We start from the raw sequence: 22158 nt of genomic DNA on the forward strand, positions 1-22158 counted from the left end.
GATAGGATAAGGAGGAATGGATTGAAGCTTGAGGAGGGTAGATTTAGACTGGATGTAGGGAAGAAATTCTTAACAATGTGGTTGGTGAGACACTGGAACAGATTGACCAGGGCCGTCATGGATTCCCCCTCCCTGGAGGTGTTCAAGGCTAGGTTGGATGAGGCCTTGTGCAGCCGGGTCTAGTGGAAAGTGTCCCTGCTCATGTCAGGAGGGGTTGGAACGAGATGATCTTGAAGGTCCCTTCAGACTCAAACCATTCTATGAACCAAAATGATTCTATGGTTCTATGAAATGCTGTGCCTTGCCTTTCAGTACCATATCAATAAGCTGTCCATCATGTCCTCGGAAAACCACCTGAACAACAGTGACAAAGAGGTGGATGAGGTGGATGCTGCGCTCTCAGACCTGGAGATTACTCTGGAAGGTGGCAAAACATCCACGATCCTGGTAAGGGCTGCAGGCCTGCGATGGAGTCTTGGCTTGCAAGTCTCCTCCTCGTATCACAAGGCAGGAATAATCACCCTGGGCTGAGAGTTCTGCCACACATCCAACCTTTTTTACTTCCTTCCTCTCTTGTTTTTTCTGTTTCTCCTCTTACAGCATGAGGAGGTTGCCCACAGCCCAGTAAAGCAACACGAAAAATAGACCCCAATAATATTTGCATTAAAATGGTAGGTTTTTACTAAGGAGTAGTTCTGGTGTGAGGGGACCCTTGGCAGTGTCAAACATGGTGCCAGCACTGAGCTGGAGCCCAAAGTGGCATTAAAACCAATGTGAGTATGTGCATGTATTGAATCCAAGGCTTCATTGTAGCTGTAAGACCTATTCTTGCAGTGTTTGAAGTTAATTTAGGAGGGAGGGCTCAGCCTGTCCCTCACACCCAGCTCAATATTGCTGTAGAAGTCAAGGGCAGTATTGCTTTTGTGCTGCTGGAACCACAAGACTAAGTGGTATTGGAGAAGTGCCTGCACAAGAAGGACATGGATCTGTTAGAGCAGGTCTAGAGGAGGGTCTTGAAGATGGTCAGTAGAGTGTAACATCTCTCCTGTGAAGACAGGCTGAGAGATTTGGGGTTGTTCAGCCTGGAGAAGAGGAGGCTTCAGTGAGACCTTAGAGCAGCCTTCCAGCATTTGAAGGGGGCCTACAGGAAAGCTGGAGAGGGACTTCTTAAAAACGTACATAATGACAAGATGAAGAGCTATGGCTTCCAGCTGGGGGAAGCTCAATTTACATAAGACATTAGGAAGAAATTCTTCCCCACCAGGGTGCTGAGGCACTGGAACAGGTTGCCCAGAGAAGTTGTGGAGGATCCAAGCCTGGAAGTGTTCAAAGCCAGGTTGGATGAGGCCTAGAGCAACCTGGTCTAGTAGAAGGTATCACTGCCCATAGCAAGGGGGCTGGAACTAGATGATCTTGAAGGTCCCTTCCAACTCAAACCATTCTATGATTCTATGTGCTGGAGGAGCTGGAATCCTACTGAACCTATGCCTCTGCACCAAGTTACCTTCCAGGTGAAATAATGGAAAACTAAATTAAAAATTAATTTGGTTTCTTTTTTCACTACCACCTTTCTAATGCATTGAATTCTTCATGCTGAGGTTTCTCTTCCACCATTTCTAATCCATAGCAAAGTTTCAGAGCACATGAAAGATCTGCCACCCTCTTCAGAAATAGCTTGGATTTATGAAACCCTATTTATATGAGGCTGCTTATTAGCCTGGAGTGGGGCTGTGACTGCTTCTGAGGATTTCATTATCTTTTTTTTTTTCTCTCTGATCTGCTGTTTTGACTCTGGTTTTCCACCTTTAAAAATGTAAAGCCCAAAAACTAAACTGCAGTAAAAGGACTAAGTCAGATCAGACTTGGCAGGGCACAATTTTTCCAGGCACTTTGCACCTTTATACCGTCTCTGAGATGTGTTTTAAGTTCTTTCAACCCCTAAAATGCCTGAAAGTTTCCAGTCTTACACTTTATAGAATGTTTTTAAGCGTTTAAGGAGGACCTTTTTGAAGCTAAGGTCTATACTTACCCTGCTTTACTAGCATTAACAACAGCGATTTAGAACATCAACTGCTTACTGCAGGGAGCAACTGCAAGTTCTTATCACCCAGAGATCTTTCCTAATTCCGTTCCAAAACCAGATTTGAAGCCCAAGACCTAAGGAACAGACCCTGCCAGATAGGAGGGACAATGATTCATCAAAACCCCTCCATCCCTTCCCGCAGGCAGTAGCCATTTCCAGATGCATTCAAGTAATTGAATAGGGATAATGGGCAATTACTGGATTGTTTGTTTAGATTCTGCATTTTTTCCCCCCCTGTGGTATCTGTAAACAACACTGCTCACTGAAGTGGAAAGTAAACTGTCTTGCTACTGGAAGCTGTTGGAGCAGCCTTTGCTCTTCGGGTTTTTTGCTTCCAAAACCCCTCCAGTTGCAGCTCATGGGAATCACAAGTGCCACCCTGTGTGTTTCGCTCATGGAAAACCCAAAAATGAACTCAAGATTAAAAAATCTAGGGGGGAAAATGCTTTTCTAGACAATGAGAAAGCCCTTCCCCAGTCCTCTGTGGAGGTGCAGGGTTTTCCTTTTCTTTGGAGCCTAAGGAAATAACTAAGGGAGGAGAAAAGTCCCTCTGTGAACATGAGCTGGTGTGACCGCTGGTGACCTGGCGGGTGGGAATTGGCTCCAGCAGCAGCAGGAATTCCTCAAAGGAAAATAAAACCTTGTCCTCTGCTTTCCAAACAGCACTTCTGTGAAGCAGATTTTTATCCTCTTATTTCTCCCATGAAGCGGATAGGGCTTTCTCAGGAGCATTTTCACAAACCCCTGAGGCGCGGTGCTGTCTGGTGAAGCTGCCACCAGCTTCCTCCCCTGCGCAGCATCACTTTGGTTCCCTTCCAGACCCAGCACCCTGGCTCTGCTTGGGCAGCTGGGTGAATGGCTTCGTCTTTTCTTTCCAGGGTGACATCACTTCCATCCCAGAGCTCGCAGACTACATTAAAGTCTTCAAGTAAGTGCTGATGGGAAGAGCTGCTTGTGAAACTTGTCTGTGTCTGTGAATAATTAATGGTCCTACCACCTCATATCCTTTTGTTTTTGTCTCCTGGCCCTAAGGTCTGGCTGCACACCGTTGCCCTTTTGTGAAAAGCCACCCAGCAATTGAAGCGTAATACCACAGCTCAGCACCTGGGCTTTGTTAATATTCAAACATTTTACTTCTTTATCCTGTAGCTCAGTCACTGAATAATTCACACTGCTTGAAGTACTTGGTAGTGAAGTTGATTAGTTCTTAAATATAATAAGAGAAGGCTCCAAGGGAGACCTTCTTGTGGCCTTTCAGTACTTAAAAGGCACAATCAGAAAGCTGGGGATAGACTTTTTAGCAGGGCCTGTTGTGACAGGACAAGAGGTGGTGGGGTTAAACTGAAAAAAGGGGAGATTTAGACTAGATAGGAGGAAGAAATATTTGACACTGAGGGTGGTGAGACGCAGTCCCAGGTTGCCCAGAGAGTTGATAGGTGCCCCATTCCTGGAAGCACTGCAGGTCGGGTTGTTTGGGGCTCTGAGCAGCCTGCTCTACTTACAGATGTCCCTGCTGACTGCAGGGCAGGGGGGTGGACTAGATGACATTTAAGGGTCCCTTATGACCCAAACCATTCTGTGGTTGTATGATTCTATAAAACTCAGGCTGTTTTCCCACTATCACCACCCCAGGAGGCACACATCCCTCTAAGACAGCTTGCTGCATCCCACAGCCAGCAGCAAGTGCTGGGATATTTCTCTTAACAGACTTGATGCCCGGGAGATAATCAAGCCATCCTAAAATAAAGAGTGAAACCTAGAAACCTTGCCTAAATACTTCTGGTTTACAAGAGGCTGGATGAATTATAAACAGCCTAATCCCCATCTCACAGCCTTCTCCTTGCCAAAAGGAGCAGGTTAAGCTGACTCTGCTCCTCTTCCAGCTCACTCAGGGTTTAGGAGTTGTTTTAGTTTTGCTTTGACTTGGATGGTGTTAGGTGGAAACCAGGAACAGCAGCGTCTGGACTCGGTGGAACATTTTGGCAGCCGCCATCGTCTTCTGCAATTTATTGCCTACTGCGGCGAGGGTTAGGGCGAATGTTCTGGAAACTGGAAATAATGATGAGATTTCACAGCCTAGCTGGAGGACATATAGAATAAAAGCTGTCAGCAGCAAAATAGGCTCTGGGAGAAGCCTCTGTTTTATTAATTGTTTGGTTCTGGAGCCAGAACCTCTCACTTGTGTTCTGAAACACTCTTTCTCCCTCTTCAAAGGCAAATCAGGAAGGTCTCCGTGTTCATCTGGGCTTGTGGTTCGTCCTAAGTAGGGCAAAGTTTCAGGGATGCAGCCTGTGCCCTGCCTCTGAGTGGGTGTTTTTTTTTCTCCTCCCCTGGAACAAACAAACAAACAAATTTGCTCTTTCCTTTGATGTGTTATTTGCTAACAAAATTAGACGTGATTTGGGGAGCTAATTGCTTGCAAATTGGATGTGCCAGTTGCTGGAGCAGGAGATGGAGCAGCAAATAGTCGCTGTCTTCCTCACCCAGTGCAAGCCCCAGATCCTGGGATTGGGATTTTAGGCTGTCCTGTCATAGCAGGGAAGCACAGAATTCCCATTTACTCCTAGAAATGAGGGTGAGGTGGTATTTTAGTGCCAGAAACCCGACATGAAACCACAGCGTTAGGAGCTGGCCCAGCATTGGGCATGCCTTTTGCCACACTTCAGTCAAGGACAAGCTGCAATATATATCCTTAAGTATACCCTATGCATATGTCCCTATACATGCCTGGTATAGCTGCAGAGACTTTCCTCTCTCCCCTGCCAGCTGGGATTACTGCCCATGCTGGCCAAAATGCCCTGCCTGCAATTTAAAGGAGTCCCTAAAGAAGGTCAAGACAGTATTAAAATGTCTTTAGAGAGGTATGCCAAGCAAAGGATGGAACACCCTGCATGTGTAGGATGGCTGGGCTGGAAGTTGGTGACCTGTGCTGGACTGGGAGGCAGCTTTCAAAGGAAACTTGGGTTGTAAAGCTTGCACAGAGGACAAGATCAGGTGTGCCAGGGCTTTAGGAGAGGAAAAACTAGTAAAGGCAGGAGAAGGCAGTAGGTAACCCAAGCTCAGATGTCCATCAGAGGTGTGGGAGCAGCAGGGATCAGGCAGATGCTATGATTCTCACCTATCTCCCTAATTCCCCTGAGCAGCCCCTAGCACATCTTTACTGGGAAATGAGAGTACAGAGCCCCAAGGACAAGCAATTGGGGCCATGACATATTTGATCCTTCCAGATGAGGCTTCAGCAGCTGTTTCTGGGATCAAGATATGAGAAATGCTTTGCAGTGAGAGACTGCAGATTCAGCCTTTGAATAAGGTTTAGAAATGAACAGTGTTAAGAAAAATCACCTCTATGAAGATCCAGGGCTCATGATGGCATGAGCAGGGCTCAGGTTACCACCATGTCACTTCAGTGGTTGCAAGCTAAGAGGGCCATCCTGCTTCCATAGATACAGGCAAGATCCATGTCTTCCATAGGAAGGACCTGAACCTCTTCTGATGTGGAGTATTTAAAAGGAAAACAGCAAGTGTGCTCACGCAGGAACTTGATGGACAAGTCTTTTAGAAGTCCAAGTCTTTTAGCAGTCCCACTTCTTCCTTTCAGAGCTCAAGCAAAGAGGTTCCAGTTGAATATGGCAGGCTAAGAGCCATGTCTTGCAGTGAGTCACAGACATGACTATTTTTGTAGCAGTTCTTCAGCTCCCCTCAAGTTCCCCCAAATCAGTGGCACCTCCATGGGACTGAAGAGTCCAAATCTGCAATTGTAGTTTGGTTTCTTGACCCAGCATTATAGTGAAGGATTGGTGAGTGGTGGCTGAACTCCCACCAGGCATGGACCCTCCCCGTGCTGGGCATGCCCAGGCTTCTGGCACCAGGTTTTAAAGGGTGACATGAGTTTGCTGGTACAACAGCTTGGTTTAGGAGCTTCAACTAATTGTAATGTCCCTCAACCTGTCTGGCAGGCCCAAGAAGCTGACGTTGAAAGGCTACAAGCCATATTGGTGCACCTTCAAAGATACCTCTATCTCCTGCTATAAAAGCAAAGAGGAATCCAACGGGACTCCTGCACACCAGATGAACCTGAGAGGTAAGAGAAGCCTGAGTGCCATTGCATTTCCAGCAGGTTTGCAGATGACACCAAACTGAGCGGTGCCATTTGCACACCTCCAGGGGGACTTGGACAAGCTCAAGAAGTGTGTGCATGTGAACCTCATGCTGTTCAACTAGGCCACGAGCGAGGACCTGCACCTGGGCTGGGGCAATATCCAGTATCAGTACAGGCTGGGAGATGAAGGGCTGGGGAGCAGCCCTGAGGAGAAGGACTTGGGGGTGCTGGTGGGTGAAAAGCTGGGCATGAGCCAGCACTGTGTGCTCACAGCCCAGACCCAGCCATGTCTTGGGCTGATCCCCAGCAGCGTGGGCAGCAGGTGGAGGGAGGGGATTCTGCCCCTTTGCTGTGCTCTGCTGAGACCCCACCTGCAGTGCTGGCACCAGCTTGGGAGTCCTCAGCACAGGAGAGACATGGACCTGTTGGAGCAGGGTCAGAAGAGGCCACAAAAATGATGGGAGGGATGGAAGCCCTCTGCTGTGAGGCCAGGCTGAGAGAGTTGGGGTTTTCAGCCTGGAGAAAAGAAGGCTCTGGGGAGACCTTCTAGTAGCCTTTCAGTGCTTAAAAGCATTGGTAAGAAAGCTGGTGACAGACCTTTCAGCAGGGCCTGCTGTGACAGGACAAGGGGTGATGAATTTGAACTAAAAGAGGGAGATTAAGACTGGGGAGAAGGTATAAATATTTTATTTCATTCCAGGTCAGGTTGTTTGGGGCTCTGAGCAACCTGCTGTAGTTGTTGATGTCCATGCTGACTGCAGGGAGGTTGGACTAGATGACCTTTAAAGGTCCCTTCCAACCCAAACCATTCCATGATTCTGTGATTTTATTCCAGTAATTGGTTGCTCCTTGTTGCATCTTGTTCTCCCACTGCTTTATCTTCTTGGCATGCCACCCTAGGGTTGGGTAGATATGTTTAAAGGAAGGAGGGTGACCGGGTTTGATAGCATTGCAAATGCTTCCAGAAAGTGAGTGCATGGTACGCGTGACCCCAGGGAGAAGCACTGCCAGCTCCCCATACCGTGGGGTGACAGCTTCCATTCTCCTTTTGGTCATGGCTGTCCAAACGAGCTGAGCCAACTCTCACAGCAGAGGATAAGTCTGAGCTGAAGAGAGCAGCACATTCTCTTCCTCTTGCTGCTTTTAATTTTGTTTCCTTTTGTCCTTGGCTGTGAGCAGCCTCACTCAAGCTCTCCCTGCACATGAGCTCTTAAATTCCTTTGGTTGATGGATTTTCTTATGTCAAGTTCAACATTCCTGCTCCAGCAGCCATGTAACTGCAGAGAGCTCATTTTTCCCCACATGGAGGCGGGAGCAGATGTGATGCCAAGTGACCTCAAGCTGCAGGCAGGGTGAAGCCCAGCTCACAAGACCTTTTTTGGGAGCTCTGGACCTGTGTGCTGTGATGGCATGTTGGAAATATCTTGGAGGCAGTGCTGAAGTGCCCAGGCTAACGTGGTGTTCATGCAACCACTTGTGGTTCTCTCCATACACCAGCGGCAGGATGGTCACACCTCACCACTGCCTGTAGCAGTGAAGTGAGGGATTTCTGGGTGAGAGTCAGCACCCATCCAGCCACCTCTTCCTACCCTTTGATGGAACACCAGTGTTTGCCAGCCTTCTGGTGAGGCCATGCCTTCAGTGCTGTGTTCAGTTTGGGGCCACTCGCTGCAGGAAAGGCAATGAGGTCCAAAGAAGAGCAATGAAACTGGTAAAGGGTCTGGAGAACAGATCTTCTGAGGAGCACCTGGAGGAACTGGGGTTGTTTAGCCTGAAAGAAGGAGGGCTCAGAGGAAGACCTTGGCCTGACTCTATACAGCTACCTGAAAGGAGGTTGGAGCAAGGTGGAGGTGTTCCTCTTAACTCAAGCAGCTAGTGACAGGACAAGAAGCAATGGCCTCCCGTTGCACCAGGAGAGGTTTAAGTTGGATATGAGAAGAAACTTCTTTACTGAAATGATTCTCAAACACTGGACCAGGCTTCCCAGGGAGGTGGTTGAATCCACACCCCTGGAGGTGTTTCAGAAGCACAGAGATGTGGTGCTGAGGGACATGGTTTAGCATCAGGCTTGGTAGGATTAGATAATGGTTAGACTTGATGATCTTAAAGGTCTTTTCCAACCAAAATGATTCTGTGATTCTATGAGATGAACCTCGCAGGCATGCATAAGCTTTTGTAATCTTTCTGTAACCTTCCAGATCAGGTCTTGCTTTTTTCCTCCCATTTTTTCCTGTCACTTGAAACGGAGACATCTGATGCTGTATTTAACCCTCCCATGCAGTGTTCATCGCATCAGAGATGTGGTGGAAGACCTTTGCAGCACTGAGGTGCTGTTGCATACCCTTCAGTTTCAGAGCTTTGCTTTTTCTTTTCCATTGTTGGGATTGTTTTCCCTCTTTTTAAAGCACAGTTCTTTGCACCACTGTTAAACAACGGACTCCTTCATTGCAGGATGTGAAGTTACCCCTGATGTGAACATCTCTGGTCAGAAGTTTAACATCAAACTTCTGATTCCAGTGGCAGAGGGGATGAATGAAATCTGGCTTCGCTGCGATAATGTAAGTTTGTTGCTTGGACCAACCCTCTCTTCACCCTTTGCCCACCATCAGCTTGTGCTGACAGGACAACTCCTGGTGATGGGACCAGAGGAAGTGTCCCCGGGTTGCACATGGGGAGGTTTGGGTTGGACAGTGGGAAAAATTTCTTCCGTGAAAGGGCTGTCAAGGCCTGGGACAGGCTGCCCAGGGCAGTGGTGGAGTCCCCATCCCTGGAGGGGTTGATAAAAGCTGTGTAGCTGTGGTGCTGCGGGCCGTGGTTTGGTGGTGATCTGGCAGTGCTGGGTTAAAGGTTGGACTCAACGTTCTCAACATTCTTTTCCAGCCTAAATAATTCTATGATTTAAAAAAGTGTGTCCCATCCTCCTGTGATAAGTCTCTCCTCCTTCCTCTTCCACCCTCTTTGGAGATCTAGAGGTTTCTTCTAACCAAAAAGATTCTGTGTAGCTGGGGTTAACAAAAAATTTACAATCCCATGTGTCTGATCTCAACATCCAGAGCACATGTGTAAGGCTGGAGGAGAAAATCAGCCCCTGCTCTTCCTTGGCCTTAGCCTTTGGTTGTAGTCTACATGTTGACTTGAGTTTCTCCCTGCCTTTGTGCATCTTTGGTTCTCCTGGGGCCGCAAGGGAGATAAAGGTTCTCTGGAGGTGTTTTTAAGGGAGCTGGGTGGCATCTCCACCATTGTGATGGGCATGGGTCTCTGTTTCGGGTCTGCAGGAGACGCAGTACGCCAGCTGGATGGCTGCCTGCCGCCTGGCCTCCAAGGGCAAGACGATGGCAGACAGCTCCTACGGCATGGAAGTGCAGAACATCCTCTCCTTCCTGAAAATGCAGCATTTGAACCCAGACCCACAGCTGATCCCAGAACAAATCAACACCGACATTAACCCCGAGTGCCTGGTGTCTCCTCGCTACCTGAAAAAGTACAAGAACAAGCAGGTAGGTGCTGGCCTGCGCTCACGCTGCCATGGTGGTGGAGATGGTGTGGGCTTGGGCTCACTGTGCACCCGTTTGGGCAGTACCCTGGGGTTTAACACCATGTGTTTTGGATGCTGTCACTTACACCTGGATGCACGTGGTTACTAAAATGAAAACTGAAATGTGTGGTTTCGATCCAGCACCTGGGGATGGCACCCACCACCGTCACTGTGCTGTGGTTTATGTGACACTGCACGTACACGACCTCAGCAGCAGGGAAAAATGAGGTTTAATTGTGTTATGCCCCCTCCCTGGAGGTGTTCAAGGCCAGGCTGGATGGGGCCTTGAGCAACCCGGTCTAGTGGAAAGTGTCCCTGCCCATGGCAGGGGGTTTGGAACTAGATGATCTTTAAGGTCCCTTCCAACCCAAACCATTCTACGAATCTATGAAACCAGTCCCTGGTGCTGGGATTAAAACCCTTTCCCTTGCACAGAGCCTGTGCAGAAATCCCCCGGAGCAGCAGAGGAGTTGCAGTTGCTTGCAGTGCTTTATGCAGACTTGGCTGCTGTGCAGTTTATTTCTCTCTTTTGCTTTTCCACTACTTCCAAATGCCAGCCCTTGAAACGTTGCTTCATTTTGAGTTGCTGTGACTTGTGCTTGAACTCCACGCCGCATTCGATCCGTGCATGACAGGGCTGGAACTGTTCCACACTGGAAATAAATGCATGGCTTTCTGAAAGGCATTATATGTCAGGACAGCAGCAAAGATCAGGAAGGCATTGCTCCCTGGCCTTTTGGTGACTTCATCATTCAGCCTGGCTGCTTCAGGCTGCCTGTGGCTAGATAGGATTTCTCCCAGCCCAGAAGAAGGCTGCAAGTCAGAGAAGCAGGGAAAATAGAACTTTTTGTTGGCACAGCACGATGGTTTCCTGGCAGTGGAGTTATATTTTATATAGCCCTTATTCTCCTTCTGAATAAGCCTTTATATCCATTTGGATGGAGGAGAGGCTGCATCAATGTACCGTTTTTACATATATAATACCTCCTGGGCTTGAACTCAGTGCAGTGGAGGCACCTGGAAAAATATTAGCTCCCAGAAGGTGCTTACCACACAGGTATCCTCATGGTGCAAATAACCCCTGTTGAGCCATGGGGACAGGCATGAGCTCTCACCCTGCTCTGAGGCAGGCTGGTGGCCACAAGGCAAATGCCATGTCCCTTACAGACATCACCTAAACAGCAGATGGAGGCTTCTCCTTTATGGCCAGAAGCAGAGCTTGCAGCAGTGCAGGATGTTTGCCAGCTGCACAAGTGACAGGAGGGATGGAGGCTGAGGGAATGCATGGAATTCGACCGCAAGGATCCCTCTGCGACCCGAGGTGGGGGAAGGAGGAGGAGGAGGAGGTGGAGGAGGTCATGCAGCTCACAGACGGTGCTGAAATGGGAACTGGCAGAGTTCCTTGACAGAGGATTTATAGATGTGCTTGATCCCACACTAGCCCCAGACCTGCTCTGGTGGTGGTTGTCTCCACATGCCCTTGCAGCAGAGTGGGGTTAGCAGGTTGGGTTTGGCGAGCACAAATCCAAAAGACAAAGAAAATCAACAACCCCAAATCAGCATATTCACAGCTCTCAGGTGCCTTGCTGGGGTTCACTGTCGGAGCAGCATCCAGCTGGATGCATCCCCAGGAAGCCTGGCTGATGTTATCCTCCAACCACTTATTACCCCAAGCAGCATCCACATCACTTCTCCTCATATCTTAAATCAAAGGAGCTATCAAACTTCCTACTAAGCATCCTCTGCAGTAAGAGAGCCTGAGTCTGGGCAGGGACATGGGGAGGAGCGTGGGGACATGAATTCTCCTCTGACCTGGCAGCTTCACCTTCCTTTTCATCCACCAGCAGAACCAAAACCATCTCAGGAGCTAAACCTTGAGCCCTGAACCACACCAGCGCTCAGGCAGGGCCAGCACAAGGGGCAGATCTCCTCTCCATCCTTATATTCACTATGGCTGCTTCTCCACCTGAGCAATTGTGCATGTGGTTTGGTTTTGTTTTTTTGTTTGTTTTGCTTGAACTTTGGTTTGCAGTTAATTTACACTTTTTTTGTTTTTGCTTTATTGCCATATTTCTGATTGCTTTTTTTTTCTTTCTGCTTCCTTTTCTTGGTTTGTTGTTTTTTTTCTCGCCTTGCCATCTACAGCCAGGCTATGTAAGAGACTTGGTAAGTGACAGCAACAATAAAATTAAGCTAAATTTGAGCTAAAACTTAAAATAGTTTAGAATCTCTGTAGTTGGAGAGCAGCAATGAAAAAAAACCACCAACAACCACTAACAAAACCCAACCTTCCCCCCTCCCCTTGGTGAAATTTGGGCCCTGTTTGGTTTTTGTAATGGTCCCCAGTGATTTCTGCTGCGAAACTGGAAACCCTACACCAGAAATTTGCTCACATCCTGCGTCTTCAACTAACTGAGGCCAAGTGGCTCTTTGCCTCCAGACAGCACAGATCTATATTTGCTTTTATATGTCTGGAGATGGGAGGCAGAAGCAGCTCCTCGCTGCTCAGCCATGGCTGCAGGCTTTGAGCAGCCATAGCTGAAAAGAGGGTAGCCGTTACTGATTGTAGTGTTTGTAACCGTGCTGCCTCCCAAACGCCTCCCCAGTCACTACCCCTTCCTGTGACGAGCCGGGATGCCGCTAACAAAGCCGAGCGCTAAAGCCGGTGTGTCTCGCCACCCTCAGATCACAGCACGCATCCTGGAAGCCCACCAGAACGTCGCTCAGATGAGTCTGATCGAAGCCAAGATGAGATTCATTCAGGCTTGGCAGTCGCTGCCCGAGTTCGGCATCACGCACTTCATCGCCAGGTTGGTGGGGTCACAGCAGGGGCAGGTGGATGGGTAAATGTCCACCATACATGAAATGTAGGACACTGGGAGAGTGGCTGGAAAGCTGCCTGGCAGAAAAGGACCTGGGGGTGCTGGTTGACAACCAGCTGAAGATGAGCCAATGTGTGCCCAGCTGGCCAAGAAGGCCACCAGCACCCTGGCCTGTATCAGCAGTAGTGTGGCCATTGAAGGTAGGGATGTGATTGTCCCCATGTACAGAGCACTGGTGAGACCACATCTCAAATACCTGGTTTAGTTTTGGGCCTCTCATTCCAAGAAGGATATGGTGGTGCTGGAGCGGGTCCAGAGAATGGCAGTGAAGCTGGGGAAAGGTCTGGAGAACAGGTCTGGTGAGGAGCAGCTGAGGGAACTGGGGGTGTTCAGCCTGGAGAAAAGGAGGCTGAGGGGAGACCTCAGTGCTCTCTACAACTCCCTGAAAGGAAGTTGGAGGCAGGTGGGGGTTGGTCTCTTCTCCCTTCTATCAGGTGATAGAAGGAGAGGAAATGGCTCAAGTTGCACCAGGGGAGGTTCAGGTTGGACATTAAGAAAAATTTCCTTCCTGCAAGAGTGGTCAGGCATTGGAACAGGCTGCCCAGGGAGGTGGTGGAGTCGCTGTCCCTGGAGGTGTTCAAGAAACTTGTGGGCATGGCACTTTAAGACATGTTTAATGGCCATGGTGATGTTGGGTTGACGGTTGGACTCTGTGATCTTAGAGGTCTTTCCCAACCCAAACCATTCTGTGATTCTCTAAACACGTGGCACATCCTGAGCTGCAGGCCTTGTGCTGACGCTGAAATGAGAAGCTGGAATTCCATCAGCATACAAACCCCCCTGAACTGGGCTGCCTGGGCTGCTGAACACCCCGGGGGCCGCTGGGGACCGCCGAGCACCATGGGCAGGCAGTCACTGATCCCTTGCCACACTGCAGGTTCCAGGGGGGCAAGAAGGAGGAGCTGATAGGTATCGCCTACAACCGACTGATCCGCATGGACGCCAGCACCGGTGATGCCCTCAAAACCTGGAGGTTCAGCAACATGAAGCAGTGGAACGTCAACTGGGAGATTAAAATGGTGAGCTGGTGCCCTGCGCCTCAGCGGCTTCCCCAGCCCGCCTCACCCGAGGCAGGTGCTGCTCTCGCGCTTCACGAGGGTGACCTCCTGTGCTGCCTTTTCAAAGGTCAAGGTTTCCCTTCACCAATTCCGAAAACGGGCTGAGGGTGAGGTTCAGCAAAGCCAGGTGCTGGCCCTGCCCTGGCATCACAGCCCAGGAACACTCCAGGCTGGGGGCAGAGTGGCTGGAAACTGCCCAGTGGAAAAGGACCTGGGGGTGTTGGTTGACAGTCAGCTAAAGATGAGCCAGTGCGTGCCCAGGTGGCCAAGAAGGCCATCAGCACCCTGGGCTGGACCCTCAGCAATAGTGTGGCCAGAAGGAGTAGGGATGTGATTGACCCCCTGTACTCAGCACTGATGAGGCCACACCTCATGTACTGGGTTCAGTTTTGGGCTTCTCACTCCAAGAAGGACACTGAGGTGCTGGAGTGGGTCCAGAGAAGGGCAACAAATCTGGAGAAAGGTCTGGAGAACAAGTCTGGTGAGGAGCAGCTGAGGGAACTGGGGGTGTTTAGTCTGGAGAAAAGGAGGCTGAGGGGAGACCTCAGTGCTCTCTACAACTCCCTGAAAGGAAGTTGGAGCTAGGTGGGGGTTGGTCTCTTCTCCCAGGGAACAAGTGGTAGAATGAGAAGAAATGGTCAGATTGTGCAAGGGGAGGTTTAGGTTGGACGTGAGGAACAATTTCTTTCCTGAAAGGCTCGTTAAGCCCTGGAACAGGCTGGCCAGGGCAGTGGTGGGTCTCCATCCCTGGAGGCATTTAAAAGCTGTGTAGATGTGATGCTGAGGGCCATGGTTTGGTGGTGATCTGGCAGTGCTGGGTTAATGGTTGCACTCTGTGGTCTTTAGGTCTTTTCCAGCCTAAACAATTCTATGATTCTAAAGCATGTCCCCTCCCATTCTGCTAACATAATACAGTTTCTCCTCCCTCCTCTTTCACCCTCCTTGGAGATCTAAAGGTTTCTTCCAACCAAAATGGTTCTGTGTAGCTGGGGTTATTTTAAAAAAATCCAGCAGAGCTCACCCTAACACTTGGTGGAGTTGAGTTAGACCCTGAAAAGGCAGAAGAAAAGCCCTGAATCTTTCTTTGTTGGAGCCATTTCCCCCTCTCTGAACATCCACTGAAAGGCACTGAAATAAAACCAAGCATCAGAACCAGTGCTCGGGCTGGATCCTAACCAGGAACATCAATGTGCTGGGCTCCATCCACACTGAAATTCCTTTTCTTTGCAGTACAGCTGAAAACTTTGATGTAAGGAACAAAAAGCAACAGCAGACCCTTCTCTGGGTTCCAAGATGGGCTTTCACCCAACCGTTCTGTTTGGATGCACAAACTTTTTGTGCTCCTTGTTGGCTGAACACCTCATTAAAATCACCAGGGATCCATGGAGGTGTTCTCCTGTGGTTTGAGGCTCCAGAAGTGTTGCTGGAGAAATTATTCAGCTTCCCCTCTGCTTTGTTCTGACCCAGCTGCAAGCCCCAGTATCACAATTACTCAGCTTGGATACTCTGGTAGGAATCCCCCTCCCTCCTGCAGAGCTGTCAGTGATGAGAGGACAAAAAAACATAAGGGACAGCAATAAATGGAGACTGCCTTCACTCACTCCACAGTGAGCTCCCCAGCCCCCACAAGGCATTTCTGTGGCCAAACTTTAACTTACAAAACCAGAATCAGCTCAGGGAGATAACTGGAAAGAAATCCCAGATCTCTGCCTGGTTTCTGTTGCTCCTGGAGCAACAGAGATGTCACCACATGCTCAGCACCAGAGGTGGAAACACACTTGGGAATAACAGGTGTGAAAATAATGTAAATAAATAAATGGATTAATAAATTTTACCTTAAAAAAAAAAGAAAGGTTTTTTTATACCTAAGCATTTGTACAATAGTCATTGCCTCATAGAATCACAAAATATCCTAAGTTGGAAGGGACCCCTGAGGATTGTTGGTCCCAATCCTCCCTTAGTACCAGTAGAGGTGAGGGGCTGGCCTGCTGGAAAGCAGTTTGGCAGAGAAGGACCTGGGAGTGCTGCTTCACCATGAGCCAGCAATGCACCCTCATGGCCAACAAACAAGGCCAAGTATTTTGGGTGCAAGTATTTAGAAACAAGTTCTTCATTGTGAGGTTGGTGGATCACTGGAACAGGTTGCCCAGGGAGGTGGTTGAGGCCCCACCCCTGGAGATATTCAAAGTGAGGCTCAACGAGGCCCTGGGCAACCTGATCTAGTTGGGGATGTCCCTGCTGACTGCGGGGAGGTGGGACTAAATGACCTTTGGAGATCCCTTCCAGCCCAGGTCATTCTATGATTCTATTCTATGATTCTATTTTGGGGTGCAATCATAACAGAGTGGCCAGCAGGTCAAGGGAAGTTCTCCTTCCCCTTCTATTCTGCTCTGATGAAGCCACATCTGGAGGACTGGGTGCAGTTCTGGGGCTGCCCAGTTCAAGAGAGACAGGGAACCACTGGAGAGAGTGCAGCAGAGGCTACAAAGATGCTGAGGGACCTGGAGTATCTCTGTGAGGAGGAAAGGCTGAGAGACCTGGGGCTGTTCAGCCTAGAAAAGAGCAGCCTCAAAGGGGATCTTCTCAGTGCTTAGCAAGAGCTAAGTGGCAGGGGGATACACACAACACGAGAGAAGGGGGCCACGCTCTTTCCAGTGGTTGCCCAGTAAGGACAGGGGGCAAAGGGCACAAACTGGAACCCAGGAGGTTCCATCTGACCAAGAGGAAAAATTCCTTTGGTGTGAGGGTACTGGAGCCCTGGAGCAGGCTGTGAAGTCTCCTCTGGAGAGAATCAAAACCCACCTGGAGAGGACATTGTGATGCTGCACAACCTGCTGTGGGTGGCCCTGCTTTACTGGGGGAATTAGACTAGAAGATCTCCAGCAGTCCTTTCCAACCCTCACCAGTCCGGGATTCTGTGACTTCCTCAGGAAAGGGTGGTGCCTGGGGGTATGGTTTAGGGGTGAACCTTGTAGAGTAGGGTGATCGGTTGGACTTGGTGGGCCTGAGGGTCTTTTGCAACCGGAATGTTTCTGGGATTCTGTGAAGGGAAAAGTCCTCTCGGGTGAGAGGAAAGACAGATGAGGCAGACAGGAAGAGCATGTGTGCGTGTGACACCCTTGGGAAGCCGCCAGTGAGGCTGACACCCGCCCCCCGCCGCCATTTTGTCCCCGCAGGTGACAGTGGAGTTCGCAGACGACGTCCGCGTGTCCTTCATCTGCACGGAGGTGGATTGCAAGGTGGTTCACGAGTTCATCGGTGGCTACATCTTCCTGTCGACGCGAGCCAAGGACCAGAACGAGAGCCTGGACGAGGAGATGTTCTACAAACTGACCAGCGGCTGGGTGTGAGCCCCGGCCACTGCACCCCAAGAGGAACCTCGCCGCCAGAGTCCTATTTAACATTCAACAGCTGTTCTTTGAGATGTGCTGCTTAATAAAAGTAAGCTTGAAATGTATCTTTTTTAATTTTCATTTTGTTGTTTTGTTTTTTAACCAGGAGAAGTCGGGGGTTTCCCTCTTGCATTGCCTGCCCAGTTAATCCCTGTGCACTAACGAGCACTTCTCTTAACTTTGCTGTAACAAAGAGACTCGTGCCTGGGCCAGGTGGACCGCGCCGGTGGTATTCAGATACCTGCATCCAAGGGGCAGATCAGGATGAGATACTGTTTTTTTGTGACTGACTGAAAACAGCCAATTTTCTAAGAGAACTCTAAGCCATGCTCTACAGCCAGCCAGGGCTTGACCTATATGAAGTCTATTTATCATGTTTAACGCATGAGTGTTCGCTTTCCTTTGGTTTTTTTGGTTGGGTTTGTGTTTTTTTTGGTTTATTCTGTACATTTGACCTGTTTTGAAGTCATCCCCCCCCCCTGTAAGTAGAGCTTCCATCTTTCTCCTCCCACACTACACGCCCCAGGACTCCGCTCTTAAGCGAGCCGCCCGGACGTGGCTTTGAAGGCAGTCGCGTGTGGCCTCGCAAGGTGACCCTTCTGTTAGTCTGATAGAGCTCGGGTTTGATTTGTTAAAGGTGCCTTTTGATAATCACTTATATTGTCCTTTTGGTCTCATTTTGGTTCCATTTTAAATGTTTTGTTCTATTTTTACACCACCTTGTATGCTTGACACTTTGTTAGTATCTTCTTTTCAGCAGCATAGCCACATCTTCTGCCTACGATACGCAAACCTTTTTCATTACGATATGAAGTCAGAGGTCTATGAAGTATAATAAGGCTTTTGTTTTGTGTATAACTAATGTAAAAAAAAAAACAAAAAACACAACACAACAACAAAAACCCCCCAAAAAAAAAAACCACCACAGATTTTTATAAAACTGTACAGTTTTTTTTTAACTGCTCTCACAAGCCAGCTTAGAATTATCAGCATAGATCAGCATTAACTAGTAGGATGCCTGTAAGGAGTGTGGGGAGTCACCAAAATACCACTCCCCCCACCACCCCCCCCCCCAGCAAAACCCCTCAGTTTCAACCCAGGAAATTTTTATCTCAGTCAACTAGGATTCCAGAGCTGTGCCACAAAGCCCTCCGTAGCCCTCCCCAGGGCCAGGACCTCCCTGCTCGCTAAGCCAGCGCCGCAGTAAGGCGGACGAGGAGGGGAGCTCCTGCCCCACCTGGTGCCGGGGGATCACCAGTGTTGCGTTCCTGTAGTCTGTGGTTACAAGGTTATGTACAAATGCATTTTATTTTAAATAAAAGTCAAATCTTTTATTTAATACTCAGCTGCTTGCTCCTGGTTTCTGTGGGTTGTGCTCCTGGGTTTGGCGGTTCCGCGGCGCTGTGGCAGGACAGCTCTCCCGTGTGACACAAGCAGCCTGTGCGCCCTGCTGCTGCCTCGTCCCAGGCTTGCCAAAACAAGAGAATCAAAGGATGGGTTAGGCTGGAAGGGAGCTTAAAGATCCTCTAGTTCCAGCCCCGCTGCGCTGAGCACCTGCCACTAGATCAGGTTGCTCAAGCCTCATCCAACCTGGCCTTGAACACCTCCAGGGAGGGGGCATCCACAACCTCCCTGGGCAGCCTGTTCCAGTGTCTCACCACCCTCACTGGAAAGAATTTCTTCCTAACATCCAGTTTAAATCTGCCCTTCTCCAGCTTCAATCCATTCCCCCTCATCCTATCACTATCTATAAAAAGTCCCTCCCCAGCTCTTCTGTAGCCTCCTCTAGGTACTGGAAGGCCACAAGAAGGTCTCCCCAGAGCCTTCTACAGGCTGAACAGCCCCACACTCTCAGCCTGACCTCACAGCAGAGGGCCTCCAGCCCTCCCATCATTGTTGTGGCCTCCTCTGGCCTCTCTCCAGCTCATGGTTGGCTACTCACTTGGACCTCCAGGTCCATGGGGCACAGAGAGGAGCAGGAGACAGCATCACCTGCAGCATTTTCCCCGGGTGCAAGCTGAATTTGCTTCACTCAGAGGAAATTATTCATGTCCCCAGCACCACTGCTGCATTTCTGCAGAGATCTCCTTTGCCTCACATGCTTTGGGGCAGGCTGCACCCTTGCTCCATAAACACAAGGTGAAGAGGTGGCTCAGTGATGCCAAGTGATTCCTCCCACTCCTTGGTCCCACCTCAAATGGGACTGCAGCCAGGGCAGAGGTGTGCTCAGGACCTGTTATGGAGCCTCCCAGCCCAGCCCCGTGCCCACGGGCTCGTTCTTCTGGGTGCTGGCAGCTCCTGGCTGCCTGGCAAGTCCAGGCGCTCCCAGGAGGCAGGAGAACGTGCACGGTCCTGGCAGGCAGCACCAGGGTTTGGCTGGATGAGAGAGCAGGTGAGGCACAGCCATAAAAACCTGCCTGGCCTGGAACAGCACTGAAGCCAGGCGTGTGATGGGCATGGCTCGCCAGAAAGTATTTACCTCTATTTCACAGCCTGAGGGTATGCAGGGCAGGGAGGTGTAAGGTGGAAAGGAAAGGTGGGGCAGGAATCAGAGAATGGTTTGGGTTGGAAGGGACCATACAGATATCTAGTTCCAACACCCCCTACCATGGGCAGGGGCACCTCCCACTAGACCAGGTTGCTCAGGGTCCCATCCAACCTGGCCTTGAACACCTCCAGGGAGGGGGCATCCACAACCTCCCTGGGCAACCTGTTCCAGTGTCTCACCACCCTCACTGGAAAGAATTTCCTAGTATCCAGAGGAGATCATAGAATCATAGAATCCATCAGGTTAGAGGGGACCCTCAAAGGTCATCTATTCCAACCCCTCCTGCAGTGAGCAGGAACATCTGCAACTAGATCAGGTTCCTCAGGGCCCCATCAAGTTTGACCTTGAATATCTCTAGGGATGGGGCTTCAACCACATCTCTGGGCAACCTCTTCCAGTGTTCCACCATTCTCATGGGGAAGGGAGGGACTTTTTACAAGGGGTTGTTGTGATAGGATGAGGGGGAATGGATTGAAGCTGGAAGAGAGCAGATTTAGACTGAAGATTAGGAAGAAGTTCTTTCCAGTGAGGGTGGTGAGACACTGGAACAGGTTGCCCAGGGAGGCTGTGGATGCCCCCTCCCTGGAGGTGTGCAAGGCCAGGTTGGATGAGGCTTTGAGCAACCTGGTCTAGTAGGAGGTGTCCCTGCCTGTGGCAGGGTAGGGGGTTCCAGCACTCTGCTACACTGACTTTGGGGCCCAGCTTTGCAGCTGGGGGAGGTGGTGAGGCAGGAAATCCTGAGCAGAGAAGCCGAGGAGGTCGAGGAAGGGGCATGGGAAGGCAGAAGCTGTTTGTGACTGCAGATCTTCCCCGCATGGCCCCCCTCAAGGATGGGAGCTGGGAGAAGCTGGGTGGGAAATTGCAGGAGGCTGAGAAGCAGGGAGAGTCACAGGGTGCTTTGAGAGGCTCCGAAGGAGACTGGTGGGGTTTCTGGCATGTTTTTCCTTTCTCCTTGGATGAAAAGATGCAAATGGGAAATGAGCTGTTGGAATGGAGGGGGCAGAGGAATGAAATATCTGTGGTTTACCTAAAGTCTGGAGAAACACCAGATCAAACAGAGCACAAAGGCAAGCTCAGGGCTGGCCAGCACGGGTGGGAACAGTCACACACCAAGTATGGACACCAGCATGAGGTGGGAGCACAAGCAGCATGTTGGCTTGGGGAGGGGAGCTGATAGAGCTGGAGCCCATAGGAAGGGATGGATTGTCCCCCCAGGGACAGGCAGCATGAGGACAAGGAGGACCATAGCTGTCTGCTCTGCTGATCTTCCTGTAGTCATCAGACATTACTGGTGGGATGCTGCCAAGTCAAAGCAGGAGCTGGTGGGTGCAAAAGGTCTCCAATGATGTGCTAGAGAGAGGTGTTGGAGATCATGTGGATTTGAGAGTGTTCTAGGTGACCCTGCTCTAACAAGAGGCTTGCACTAGATGATCTCCAGAGATGGCTTCCAACTCCCACCACTCCCACCACTCTGTGTTTGGGCATTAAAGCCAATGACAGAGGATGAGGAGGGTCTCGGCAAGCCAAGGCAATGCGAACCTCAGCTGCCGTGGGCCTCTGCAGCACCAGCACTGAATGAAGATGTGGAGCATTATTCTGCTGAGGCAGTGAAATATGGCTGTAGTTGACCCTTCTGGGTAACTGAAAAAGAACACCAAATTAAAAAGTCTCTGGAGAAGGAGACCTCTCTGGGCAGTCTGCTCCAAGGCTCCAGCACCCTCACAGCAAAGAAGTTTCTCCTCATATTGAGATGGAACTTCCTGTGCACCAGTTAGCATCCATTGTCCCTTGTCCTATCACAGGACACCACTGAAAAAAAACTGGCACCCCCTTCTTGACATCCACCCCTCAGGTATGTATGAACATTGACAAGATCTCCTCTCAGTCTTCTCTTTTCAAGAAGGACATTATGGGGATGGTAGTTCAGAGCCAACAGAGCTCTTAAACCCCAGTTTAATGCATGCAGCTGATAGAGATGCCTAAAGATAGGATTCCTCCAGCCCTACAACAGCAAGGAGGACCAGGGGGATAGATGCCCCTTCTTTGCTGACCCTGCTGCAGGACCTTGCAGGAGGGGAAAGGAAAAAATAAATCACTTCAGTGAAAGGTCTTGATGGAAACCGGCTGCTGGGGTGAGAATCCAGTTTGCTGGAGGCAGGGAGGGGCTTTGCACGTCTGAGCAAAGGCTGGGGGTGGGCTGGGATCCCTGTGGCTTTTTAAGCCCCTGGTAACTCAATACCTGGCAGATGGGCAAGTCACAGAGAGGTCCTAAAGCAGGAACAGAGCCCTGTACTGGTGGGAGACCTGCAGACCCACAGGGAATTTAACAACAAAGGAAAATAGGAAACATCTCCAAAAGAGGGCTGCAGAAAGGAGCAGGGTGAGAGTCACCCAGCCTGGGTATGAATGTGAGTTGATGGAAAGAGATCTGGGGAAGCTGTTTAGTTTGGGGGGGCAAACCCACAAAATAGCCCCCCAAGCATTACCACAAGGAGATGAGTTGTTGCCTGTAACTGGGACACAGCACAGCATGGGGCTGGATTCTGGAAACCCCCACTCAC

At 49.9% G+C, this 22158-nt stretch overlaps 1 protein-coding gene across 5 annotated transcripts in view; it reads left to right on the top strand.

Annotated features, from left to right (window-relative positions):
- FERMT2 (FERM domain containing kindlin 2) overlaps window positions 1-18388 on the top strand; it is a 68712-nt gene extending 50324 nt beyond the window's left edge. For 3 of the 5 annotated variants that reach the window (XM_068149067.1, XM_068149070.1, XM_068149072.1), the window contains 9 exons: window positions 313-447; window positions 2962-3011; window positions 6040-6164; window positions 8634-8740; window positions 9458-9679; window positions 11863-11883; window positions 12403-12527; window positions 13477-13618; window positions 16834-18388. In XM_068149067.1, coding sequence (XP_068005168.1) covers window positions 313-447; window positions 2962-3011; window positions 6040-6164; window positions 8634-8740; window positions 9458-9679; window positions 11863-11883; window positions 12403-12527; window positions 13477-13618; window positions 16834-17007 — 1101 coding nt within the window. In that variant the 3' untranslated portion in view covers window positions 17008-18388. The remainder of the gene's footprint in view (window positions 1-312; window positions 448-2961; window positions 3012-6039; window positions 6165-8633; window positions 8741-9457; window positions 9680-11862; window positions 11884-12402; window positions 12528-13476; window positions 13619-16833) is intronic. The other 2 variants (XM_068149069.1, XM_068149071.1) reach the window with 1 other exon arrangement.
- The last annotated feature ends 3770 nt before the right edge of the window (window positions 18389-22158 follow it).

This window comes from Melanerpes formicivorus, unplaced genomic scaffold, assembly GCF_026170545.1.
Source record: "Melanerpes formicivorus ecotype bairdi unplaced genomic scaffold, bMelFor1.0.p_v2 SCAF_17, whole genome shotgun sequence".
NCBI lineage: Eukaryota > Metazoa > Chordata > Aves > Piciformes > Picidae > Melanerpes > Melanerpes formicivorus.